This window comes from Ceratotherium simum, chromosome 7, assembly GCF_057802395.1.
Source record: "Ceratotherium simum simum isolate JZ-2026a chromosome 7, ASM5780239v1, whole genome shotgun sequence".
Lineage (NCBI taxonomy): Eukaryota > Metazoa > Chordata > Mammalia > Perissodactyla > Rhinocerotidae > Ceratotherium > Ceratotherium simum.
This window is the reverse complement of record NC_141906.1, coordinates 26,993,815-27,007,151: the sequence shown is the minus strand read 5'-3', so window position 1 is coordinate 27,007,151 and position 13,337 is coordinate 26,993,815. Positions and strand designations below refer to the sequence as shown.

General features: G+C 35.8%; 1 protein-coding gene across 1 annotated transcript; it reads left to right on the top strand.

The window, feature by feature from the left end:
* Window positions 1–4,596: 4,596 nt before the first annotated feature.
* On the top strand, window positions 4,597–5,532 carry LOC147916620 (olfactory receptor 52J3-like). The gene is given in 1 exon segment (XM_087434007.1): window positions 4,597–5,532. A coding segment is annotated over 1 exon segment (936 nt).
* Window positions 5,533–13,337: the final 7,805 nt, after the last annotated feature.

The window sequence follows — 13,337 nt, the reverse complement described above, 5'->3', positions numbered from 1 at the left end:
ATAATTCATTTAATAAAAAGGATGTGGCAGATATGTTGCTGTGTGATATTTGGAAATTGTCAAACAGCTGTTTGGACAAAGTGTATAGGCCTCCCTGGAATTCCTTTTCTGACCCAGGGACATAGTTGTTTCAGGTCCAGCATTTGACCTCAGGAGGGAGAATCAAAGGGCTTGACCTGGCTGATAAATCAATGTGTCACTTAAGTAGGACATTCCATCAGTTTCTTCATATGCGACAATTTTTATTTCCTCGTTAGAAGTAATCTCCACTCATTTTTCCCTAACACTTTGCAATAATTCCTGGGTTTCCTCTTCTAAACAGGAATAAGTGATACAGTACATAACAACTTGGGTTGACTACAGGTAGTATCAGGATAAGCCTAGGATTGTCTTATGCACCCCAAAAATGGGAACATGAAAAAGAGACACTATTACACCTCATGGGTGGGATTGTGGAATCAAGCAGAATCAGGCAGAGTCATTGATTCTGTGGATATCACCATCCCTCAGCATCCCAGCTATCTCTGAAAATAGGAAACCAGAACCATTTCTATCGTTAGAGAGACCCACTCAGTGAAGCGAACGGCAGGTCTGAGATGCTTTAGTAGACGTTCAGAAGAAGCCATGCCAACTCCACATTTGTGTATTTTCAGATGTGTATGTAGTTACATGTGTGTGTATTGCAAGTGAAGACCTTACAGCAGGCTTCTGAAACCTTCAACAGGCTGTTTAAACATAAAATAGGCTCAAGATTCACCCCTGCCCAAAAAAGGAGAGAGTATAATATATTGATTGATAGCATAGATTTTGGAATCAGACATTTGATTCCAAATTCCATTTTTGTTACTTTCTAGATACACAACCTTTGGAAATTAGTTACATTTTACTGTAGTACAAGTTTTCCATCTGTACAATGGAAATAAGCATATTATCTATGTTATAGAGCTGTTTTGAAGATTAAAGAGATTAATATGTAAAAAGCACTTTGAACATACCCTGCATACAACTCTTAATGCTTATATTTAATAAGACATTAAATGAAAACAGTCCTTACTGGAATAGGCTAAAGACCGCTGATAGGAAGCTCTCACGGGAAAAAGAGGGGTTAAGTGTATATCTTTAGAGTGCTTTAAATTAAACGTGAAAAAAAACTCTGATCTTTCTTAGCCTAGTTAAATATTAAAATAAATTTTGTCTCACTTTAGAACAAAGTAGAAACATTGGTCTAAGCTCCTTGTCATCAAGAAGTTGGTCTGATTTTTCATCACTAAGGATTAAGTTTCTTTCAATATTTCAGAGCTGACATCCTGAGACTCTTCTTGATCCTAAGTCTGGCTGTTGTCATGGTCCTGAGATTTCTATCAGCAGAAACCAGGAATAGATGCTTCTTCCTTCACAACTAGCAGAAAATTGGGTATGAGCTTGCCTAATGTTTCTTGCTTAATGTTTTTTAAAATTAACTCTGATTGAACTTATCAGTTGCATGCACACAATCTCCAAGAAAATGCCATATGCAAATGTATGTATATATATCTATGAAATTTAGAATTTTCAGATATTCAATTTTAATGTTGGTGTGATAAATGGAAAGACAAGAGTCAAAAGAAGGATTTAACTTCATGCTTTGTAGTCTGCTGTTTAGCTCTTCACCCTGATCATGCTTTTTGTTAAGTATTGTCTAAGAGGTCTGCTCAACTGTGTAGTAAAGAGATATAATTCTTCACTCAAAATGATTTCATTCTAGTGAGAATTAGAAATACGTATACATTGGAGTGAAAAATGAGGGAAAATGTTTAAGATAAGAGAGAACTTTCAGACCAAATTCTATATAGACTTAGTGGCATGAGAGATTTCTCAATTGGGCTTACATAGATTCAAGTATATGCAAGTGGTGCTGTTAGCTAAATCCTATTTTAATTAACCAATTAAAATGTGCCAGGTTTTGTACTAAGTGCCTGATATTCAATACTTCATTTATTCCTCAGAATACTATACGCTGTTACTAACATTATCATCCCTAATTTTTCATTTGAGGAAACTGAGACATAGAGAAGATTAGTAAATCACTCAGGGAGACCCAGCTAGTACATGGAAATACGGTATGAGAACTGATTCAGACCAATTCCAGGATTAGATATTTTACCACTTATCTCTATGGCCTCTGTGACATAGATAAGGAAAATTTTAAGTGGGAAGAGTAAGTAGAACAATCATGGACAAAAGACGACGAGACCAAAGGCTCACAGATCTGAATTCCTAGAGTTAAGTATTCAATGCACCCCAAACACATGGTCAATGAAGGGGAAAGTGCGAGTTAAGGCTGAAAATGGAGTCTCCTATGGAAGGTTATTATGTTTGAACTCAGAATATGGTTTAATTATTATTTTACCTAGAAACAACTCATAGAATTTGGCATCAAAATATTACTTAGAGGGAGATGAAATGCATCTCTCTTTATGCTATATGTAAATGATAATATCTGTGTGGTTTTGCTCCACATTTGTAATTTTCTCTATAGAAACCCCTATCCATGCCACTTTTTCTTGGGAGCCTGTTTTTCTAAATTATAGTTGATGAGTTTTGTCAGCAACCTCAGAGGATTCAATCCCAGGGCACCATTGCAGTAGAAAACTGATTTAACTCAATTTTTCTTATGTCGTAATCACTTGAAGCTTAATATAAAGCTACTCTCCGTGGACTGTATAAAATCGGGAAATAGAACTTTGTTGCCTGATTTTTCCCACGCATATCTATTCTTGTGGAAGAATGAAGCATCACAGGTGACTTTTCTTTTGATTTAGGTACGTACTGCAGTCAAATGAGAGAGAGATGATCAAAGATGGCTGAGAACTGCGGGACCCGTTATGATATACGTCATGTTGTCCAATTTCTGAAACCAGCAGGGTTAGATTTTTGCAATTTAAAACTTGCAACATTTAAATGGACATTTAGTATACTTGAAAATATCTAGAAGATCCAAAGCATTTAAAATCTTTATACCAATTGATTGTGTAGTTGGTTGATAAAGAATAATTCTGGTTATGCTGTGGGTTATAGGGAAGGAAATAGACTTTGGAAGCTTGACGAAAGTCTGAGGTGAGCATTGGCATGTTACTGAGAGTTTATTTCCAGAGATGAACCCAAGGTAGGCATCAGGGTGTCTAGATGGCTTGTTCTTCGCCAATATCCTACCAGTAGGCAACGGCTGTTACCTGGATCTTTCAGTTCTTAAAAAAAACAAATAAGGGAGGCATTGCGAAATACATCTCTTCTCTCTCTCTTTCTGTCTTTTTCTCTTTCTCTCATCTAATTTTAGACTGGATATAACATTTATTTTATTTTTTTACCTTGATATATTTCCCACAGAAATATGTAGCCAGACAAAGGATAAAAACAGGAGTGTGTGCTACCTTATCCTGAACTTGAACCACTCTGCCTCAAGTTTGGAGACCCAGGAAAGTCCCTTTATTTCATCATTTGAGTTTACGAGGTCCTGGTTGCTTATCCAACATTTTAAAGGCATTGCAAAATCACCCTTCTCTATTTCCTTTAGGCAATTATAGAAAGTAATTCTCTCTCCAAATATGCTTTGTTATTCCAGAGAGTTTTGTACTTCTCAGTATTGCCTTCCCCAGGTCGATAACCACCTGACATCTTCTAGGTTGTCCTCTACTCACATTTTCAGTGATTAACCAGGCAGAAGGAGTGAACACAGTACATGCTAGTTCTGTAGCAGTAGAAAAATTTGCAGGATTTCTCAGAGGTACTGATGTAGAATGGAGAGTGAATGAAGAAGCTTTCAAGTACCACTAGAAACCATCACCATCATAACACTAAAATGAGCCACTATGAAATGGAATGGTCTTGGGAAAATAGAGACATCAATGAAAAGCTACAAAAGACTTATTGTTATCTTTCTTTCTGGGGTCTCTCAAGTATGCAGATATATGACCCAGCCTGTGTGCGCTCCTGGGCAGGCATCCCAGAGCATCTGTGTGTTTGTTTATAAGAATGTATATCTCCGGTATTCTGTTTCTGTCTTTTTGATGGGATATTAGGCTTGATCTTGGTACTGTCCCTATGTCAATAAATGATGACTAAATCGTTAGAATATTTCTGCATTTTCTAATTACTGAAGTGTCTTGTACAGTTGGGCCCGTGACTTTACGTTCTTGTCTGCCTGTCTCCTTTTGGAATTATTTCTGCTTTTCCATATGCTTATCCTTGATTTTCTTGTGTCCCTCTTCAGATAGGGACTTCACAAAGGTATGGGGTATATTAAATTATTCCATACTTAATATCAAGTTCTATGTCTTATAATTCTTCCATGGGCTTTCTGATAAGCCTTATATGATAAAACGAAGTAGTATTAAATCTGTATAAGCATTAAGTTCTTTGAGACTGGCCCATTCAAATGAGTATGGCTCAATTTAGAAAAAAAAAAAATTACATTAATAGGCCTTTCCAGATTTGAAAACTTTTCATCTTCATTATATACTTAAGCACTAATTTATCATTTTCATAACCACTTCCTGTTCAAAATTTTTTTTTCTCCCTCTAGGAGTGACAACTTATCCTACTGTGTCATTTGGAAGGATGTTTTATCCCAACAGCAGCATTTTTCACCCAGCCACATTTTTCCTCATTGGAATCCCAGGTCTGGAAGGGGTCCATGCCTGGATCTCCCTGCCATTTTGCTTTGCTTACCTTGTGGCTTTACTGGGCAATGCCACAATTCTGCTAGTCATCAAGATGGAGCAGACTCTCCGGGAGCCCATGTTCTACCTTCTAGCCATCCTTTCAACAATTGATTTGACCCTTTCTACAACCTCTGTGCCCCACATGCTGGATACCTTCTGGTGTGATGCTCATGATATTAACTTTGGAGCTTGTGTGACCCAGATGTTTTTGATCCATGCCTTCACTGGCATGGAGGCTGAGGTCTTACTGGCCATGGCCTTTGACCGTTATGTGGCAATCTGTGCTCCACTCCACTACACGACCATCTTGACATCCCGGGTACTGATGGGCCTCAGTATGTGCATTTTACTTCATCTAGTCCTGCTTACACTTCCCATGATCTATCTCATCTACCGCCTACCCTTTTGTCAGGTTCGTATAATATCTCATTCCTATTGTGAGCACCTGGGCATTGCAAAATTGTCCCGTGGAAACATCCGTATAAATGTTATCTATGGGCTCTTTGTAGTCTCTGTCCTTCTTCTGACCCTAGTCCTTATTGGCATCTCCTACATTTACATTCTCCGTGCTGTCTTCCGCCTCCCATCACAGGATGCACGGCTAAAAGCACTAAGCACATGTGGTTCTCATGTTGGGGTCATCTGTGTTTTTTATATCCCTTCAGTCTTCTCTTTCCTCACTCACCAATTCGGACACAACATACCCCGTTATATTCACATTCTTGTTGCCAACCTGTATTTGGTTTTCCCACCCTTGCTCAACCCCATCATTTATGGTGTAAAGACCAAATAGATACGAGAGTGAGTGCTCCATGTCTTTACTAATAAGTAAGACTCCTACCACATTCTTTTACTAAGGATTTTGATCCATCTAGGAAGACTTGTGTGTCCTTAACAGATATCTCCTGTTCCTAAACTACTGCTGGCAGGCTTCAATAAAAGTTGATTCTTCCTATCTTCTTACTCATGTATTCTAAGGCTTGTAGAAACTTCATTGCATTTCCAGTTCAAAGGCTAATGGGCTATCCTAGAAGGGAGCTGCGTGGCCTCTGTCTGCATGTCTTCCTGCAGAGTCCTTGATAGTAATAAGGCTACTTCTTTTCTGAGGAAAGAATGTATTATATTGGGTCTTTGGTGCTCTGTAGTAAATAGAGTAACATGGTGCTGGAAATTTGACCCTGTATCTTACTTCTTTCATTCATTCATTCAGTCTTTCATCCATGCATTCATTTGATTATTCACTTAATTTATATTCACTTTGTGTTTATGTCTTGAATCATTCTAATTGCTAGGGATAAATTAATGAACCGACTAACACAAATATATGGCCTGTGGAGCTTGCATTCTATTGTGCTCTTAAAAGAGAAGCCAAATTCATGGGTTCAAAAAATTCATTGCTGGGCCAGCCTGGTGACGTAGTAGCTAAGTTCCTGCACTCTGCTTCAGTGGCCCGGGCTTTGCAGGTTCAGATCCCAGGCGCAGACCTATGCACTGCTTATCAAGCCATGCTGTGGCAGGGGTCCCACATATGAAGTAGAGGAAGATGGTACAGATGTTAGCCCAGAGCCAATCTTCTCAAAAAAGAGGAGGATTGGCAACGGATGTCAGCTTAAGGCTAATCTTCCTCGCCAAAAAAAAAAAAAAAGAAAAGAAAAAAATCGCTGCCAATTCTGTAGCTTAAATTGGAACAGAACTGCCAAATATGTAAGACTCAGTGGAATGATAGCCAAACAAACACAATTTCAAAACTATTTCTCACTAATACCAACATTATTGATTGCCTTTCTGCATTCAGGCCCATAGCATAAGCATAAAGTGTGGTCTTGAAATCAAATAACATTTAGTATTGCTCTCCATCCATGTGATGCATTCTAGAGTTTGCCTATCGCTTTATTCAGTTTTGTTCTCTCTGTCAACATTTGACCCTAAAATATTCCATCCTCAAATCCAAGGCTCTCTTCCTAGACACATGATCTATCTCTAGTTTCCCCAGTGCCTTTAATGTACAAGCTGTCAACCCAACCGATGAATAGCTATTTTTTCACATGAGGCTGAGGGCTTTGGATTGATTCAATAATAAAATTTCCCAAAGACCAAGCAATGACCTTTTGCATCAACAAACTTGTCATGTTGGTTTACATTTTTAAAAAGTAACATTTATTTTCTCTTTTTCAGACTTTTCAAAAAAGAAACTAAAAATGTAAAAAAATCTTTGTTCGTACAACTCAAAAAAGTTAACAACTTTTAATGTTACACTCTTCTCAAAGATAATGCTCAACAATATATTTACCTAATTAAAGTTGAAATTACCTTGAAGACTGGCCCCTACAGTCTCTCCTATTTTTCCAGAGGCAAAATCTATCATGTGTTTTTCTGAGCTCACAGTAAAAAATTTTTAGTATTCCTTTTTTTAAATTATTTTAGTGCGATCATATTGGCCTATGGCATTGTGTAAATTTCAGGTGTACATTATTATATATCAGTTTCTGTTTAGACTGCATCATGTTCTCCACAAACAATCTAATTTTTATCCGTCACCTTACATATGTGCCCCTTTACCCCTTTGCCCTCCCCCAACAAAATATTTTAGTTTTCCAACCAATCATAATTATTTACTTAGATAATTTGTTATTAATTTATACAGATTAAAATATTTTTGTTTTGTTTTATAACATTGATTTTATTTATGTATTCATATATTAATAAATATTTATATATTTTTAAATTAGGATATATGCTACAGATTCCTGAATTCATTTCTTTGTATATTTTTATTTTTTTTATTTTTTTTATTTTTTTATTTATTTATTTTTTTAATTTATTTATTTTTCCCCTAAAGCCCCAAGCGATAGTTGTAAGTCATAGTTGCACATTCTTCTAGTTGCTGTATGTAGGACGCGGCCTCAGCATGGCCGGAGAAGCAGTGCGTCTGTGCGCGCCCGGGATCCGAACCCGGGCAGCCTGCATCGGAGCGCACGCACTTAACCGCTAAGCCACGGGGCCGGCCCAACTTTGTATATTTTTAGATAATTAATACAAGTTTTATACTTTGAGGTAGAATTATTGGGGAGCAAGACCGTAATCAATTAGAACATATTTATGCTTTCTAGTTGTTTGGTTTTGATCACTTTTTAAAAATATTTAATATGCTCCAATAATTTTCCTTTTTCTGAACTTCATACTTCCCTAATTTAACCTTGTTTTCTAACATTCGTTAAACATTAGTTTTCTAATTAAACTAATTTGTAACTACCCTACTCTGAACGAAACAAAACTTTAGTCATTTTTTGCCTTTTCCTGTTTTTCTTGTAGGGTGCCTCTATATCTCTCATGTTAGAATTGTCTGGAATTTTGTTTCCAGATTTAAAAAAAAAAACTTTTTAAATGACCATCTTTGTTTAATCATATATATATATATATATATATATTTATACATACATGTATATTTTTTTTCCTGAGAAAGATATTCCCTGAGCTAACATCTGTGCCAATCTTCCCCAACTTTGTATGTGGGTCACCACCACGGCATGGCTGCTGACAAGTGGTGTAAGTCTGTACCTGGGAAGGGAACCTGGGCTGCCATATTGGAGCACGCCAAACTTAATCACTAGGCCGCTGGACCTGCTCCTAATAATATATATTTTTAATAATTTATTTCTGCAATAAATCTCCATGAACATGTTCATGGAGAGTGTATATATCATTTCCTAGCCACTCCTGCTGCCAGCCACAACCTCCTCTGCTCTGGTAATAATTAACCATATTTTTGTGTCTAAATACATCCTCACTTGCCCTCATGTTTGAATAATAGATCATAAAGGTATAGAATCTTGGAACAAAGTTCTATTCCACCAGCTTTTTGAATTTATTGTTCTACTTTTGTTTTTTTCCTGGCAACTATGGTTGTTAATGGGAGTTGGTCAATCATTTTTTTCATTCTTTTGAAAAGATTTTTTTTCTCAATTCTTTGGAAGTCATTTTAATTTTGATGTTCTTAAATTTCATTATATTGAGGGTATATATATAATTTAAAAAAATGAGGTTCAATATTCAGTCAGCTCTTACATTCTAAGACTATGTATCTATACTTCTAGCAGTTTTTCAAACTGTATTTCTTTAAGTATTTTCTTCCCAACTTTCTTTCCATATTCTTCTGTAAATACTTTAAAATAAAGCTGGAACTCTTTATCCTTCTTCCAGGTATTTTAACTTTCTTTCCATGGCCTTATCTATTTTACTGTCGCCCTAAAAATCCATCCACTTATTTTCAATACTTGCAATTTTATTTTCAGCAGTTTCTATTTTATTCTTCAGTTCCTCAATATAATTATTTTTCAACACTTAGATTTTCTATGTCCAATTCTTTTCGTAAAAACCGATGCTTTCTTCATGATTGTAATTTTCTCTCTTTCTCTCAACCTCTCTCTCGTGTCTCATCTCTTTAAGGCTGCTAATTACATGTATTTTAAAATCCTGAAGTGGTTTACTTTTAATTCCATTTCACAGTTTCTTACTATAGTGTTAGTTTCTTTTTTTTTTTTTTTCAATGTCATAAATAAATGTCTCTGGACGTTTGGAAACTATTTACCATGAGTTTTTCTTTGCCGTCGTGGTATTTTGCTAGACTCTTCAAAGACTATAGCTAAGCATCCCTTGAAGGTTGGGTTTCTTAGAAAGGATATTCTGAGATGGAAATTTGCATGTAGAAAGCTTACTCCATTGTTGTGGTAGGCAGAACAACGTCCCCTTAAAGATTTCCATGTCCTAAGCTCTAGAATTTCTGAGTATGTTAAACTTCATGGCAAGGAGCAAATAAGTTTGCAGATGGAATTAAGATTATTTATCAGCAGACTTTAAGTTAGGGTGAGTAGCCTAAACTATCCAGGTGGGCCCAATGTAATCACCAGGGTCCTTAAAAGTGGACAATGCAAGCAGAAGAATTAGAGTCAGAAAGAGATGTGATGACAAAAGCAAAGTCAGAGTAATGCCATATGAGAAGGGCTCACTCCTTCATTGCTGGCTTTGAAAATGGATAAGAGAGACTTTTAAGAAATGTGGGCAGCCTATAGAAGGTGCAAAAAAGAAACAAAACATATTCTCCTCTAGTGTCTCCAGACAGGAATGCAGACCTGCTGACGCTTTGATTTTAGCCCAGTGAGGAAGGGATCAGCTTTCTAACAAACAGAAATGTAAGATAATAAATTTGTGTTGATTTAAGGCGTTACATTTCTGGTAATTTTTTACAGCAGCATTAGAAAACTAACATAGCTTTGCTTTCAAAGTTGGGTGAGGTGGATGAAGAAAGAGGGAGAAAATGATTTGTGATGAAGTGGCAACAAAACATCAGCCAGATGTTTATACAGGGATCTCTGGAGCTGGAGTGGCCCTTCACATCTGTCCTCAATTGACATGAATTAAATAATCTTTTACACTAGTTCATCAACCAGTCATAATGAGGGCTTTCCTGGGAGGGGTATTTGATCTTGGGATAGGAAGTTCTCATTAGGCAAGAGAAGAACTAAAGAGGGACTCAGCTAAGAGATCTCAGGCACATTCCCAGTATTGGAGGAATGAGTACTTCAGATCTGAAAGGAAGATATGGGTGACACACCGTGGCATCCACCACAAAACCAGACTAGGGTATGGATTTTGTGTAGTGGAGACACTACTGTGCAACTCCACTTACTTCTTTAGGAATTTATCCTTTGTTCCTTCTTGCCTTCTGCTTGAAAACCTCAAGACATAGAGAAATACTCATATCCCTCCTTTGAAATACCACTATCCCTTGTGTATGCAGATGTATGCTAGGGTGTTTATGCTTGTCCTTTAATAATTGTTCCTATAGATTTTGAAGTTATATATTAGTCACTTATTTTTACTATCAATTTTAATATATCTAGAGATTTTTGGGGCGAACGAAAAGAGTTACATAGGCTGCCATTTTGACATAAGAGACTGTCGCATTTTTTGAAAACATGGGAAAATATTTTAGCATATCTTATTTAACAACAGGTGTCAGTGAAGTGATTTTTTAAATAAATATGCATTTACGATAGTTTGCGTTAATAAATTTTTGTGTGGTCATTATTTAAACATTTTAAACTCCATAAATTAGAATGAGGGAAATAATGTTATCTATATTGCAATGACCTAAAAATAGTTCAACATTGCAATGCTATTTCAAAACATACTGTTCTGTACGGTTGACCTTTTATTGGAATTATATCATATATTGTTTTATATATTTCATGTTTATTTATAAATAGAAATGTGTCCATTTTGTGTAGATTCCTAATGCATTTTTATTGTAATGGAAGCAGAATAATATCTTTGAGTGAATATACTTTTTTGTCCTTTTAAGTATTTATTTTTTTTTCAATCATTCAAAACAGTATAACAAAAGTTTTTGTGCACAAAGCTCATTCTATGTTTGAAATAGATAATATAATTATTTAACATTTCCAGTGATCTTGATTTCCTCATTTAGACTCATTTAAAAAGTTCTGTCATTTTGCACCAGCTGGTAGTAAACATTTACCATTTCTTGCTGTACAGGCCAGCTGGCAATGAAATCTGTTGTTTTTTGTTTATCTCAAAATATCTTTATACATAACTCCAGAAGAAAAATAAAATCTGAGTAGACATTTAAAATGTAAAGAAATTGAGTTAGTAATCAAATATTTCCAACAATGGAAATCCCAGGTCCAGAATTAGTAATCAAATATTTCCAACAGTTGAAATCCCAGCTGAATTCTACCATATGTTTAAAGAGGAATTAATAGCTCAATATATTGCACAAACTCTTCCAAATTAAAGAAGTAGGAAATACTTCTCAATTCATTCCATGAGGCCATTATTACCCTGATATCTAAACCAGACAAAGATATTGCAAAAAAAAAACAGACTACAGAGCAATGCCCCTTATAAATTCAGACACAAAAATACTCAACATAATACTGTCAAACTTAATCCAGCAACATATAAAGAGGTTTATACAACATAAATAAGTGGAATTTATCCCAGAAATTCAACACTGATTTAACGTGGTGAAATCAATCAGTGTATTATACTACATTGACCAAAAAAAAAAAAAAAATCAGCTAAACCATATGATCATCTTTGTAGATACAAAAAAAGTTTTTGACAAAATTTAACACTCTTCATAATAAAACTCAGAAACTAAAAATAGAAGGGGATTCCTCAACCTGATAAACACTGTCTACAAAAATCCCCAATTAACATCACATTTGATGGTTGAAGACTGAGTTTTTCCCCCCAAGGTTAGGAACGAGACAAGGATATGTGCTCTTGCTCTTGCCACTTCTACTCAACGTTATAGACAGGGCAACGGGTAAGAAACAAAATGAAAAGCATTCATATTAGAAAAGAAGAAGCATAATTATGTTTATTACCATATGACATGATTTTGTATGCAGAATAACCTAAACAGCCCACAATAAAAACATTACAGCTAATAAATGACTTCAGCATGCTACAGGATATAAGATCAATTTATAAAAATGAATTGTATTTCTATACACTGTCAGTGAAAGATCTGAAAATTAAATTTAAGAAAACAATCCCATTTACAATAGAATAAAAGAAATAAAATATTTATTAATAAATTTAAATAAGTAAATTTTAAAAAATTCACACTGAAAACTACAGAGCATTATTGAAAGAAATGTAAAAGATTTTATTTATTTATTTATTTATTTTTTGGGAGGGAGATCAGCCTTGAGCTAACATCCGTGCTAATCCTCCTCTTTTTGCTGAGGAAGACTGGCTCTGAGCTAACATCTATTGCCAATCCTCCTCCTTTTTTTCTTCCCCAAAGCCCCAGTAGATAATTGTACGTCATAGTTGCACATCCTTCTAGTTGCTGTATGCGGGACGCAGCCTCAGCATGGCCGGAGAAGCAGTGCATCGGCGTGCCCCCGGGATCCGAACCCGGGCAGCCAGTAGTGGAGCGCACGCACTTAACCACTAAGCCACCGGACCGGCCTCATAAAAGGATTTAAATACGTGGAAAGACATTCCACGCTCATGGATGTGAAGGCCTACTATTGTTAAGGTTACAATACTCATCAAATTGAGCCACAGATTCAATGCAATCCTGCCTGCTATTTCTGTGTGTGTGTGTGTTTGTGTGTGTGTGTGTAAAAATTGACAAGCTAGTTCTAAAATCCATATGGAAATGCCGGAAACTCAGAGTAGCCGAACAGTGTTGACAAACAATAAAGTTAGGGGACTCACTTTCTGATTTCAAAATTCAATACAAAGCTAAAATAACCAATACGGTTTTCTACTGGCATAAGAGAAGTCATAGATAAGGTGTGAAATTATTGACATTCCAGAAATAAATCCTCGTACTTATGGTCAACTGATTTTTGACAAATATGTCAAGGCAATTCAATGGGGAAAGAATAGTATTTTTAGCAAATGGTGCTGGGACAACTAAATATCTACAGGTAAGACAACAAAGTTGGACACTTGCATCGTATACAAAAGTTAGTTCAAAATTGATTATAGAGCTCAACGTAAGAGCTAGAATTGTGAAACCTCAGAAAATGACAAGGGAGCAATCTTCATGATATGAGAGTAGGCCAAAATATGTTTTTGCTTTGTTCATTGTTT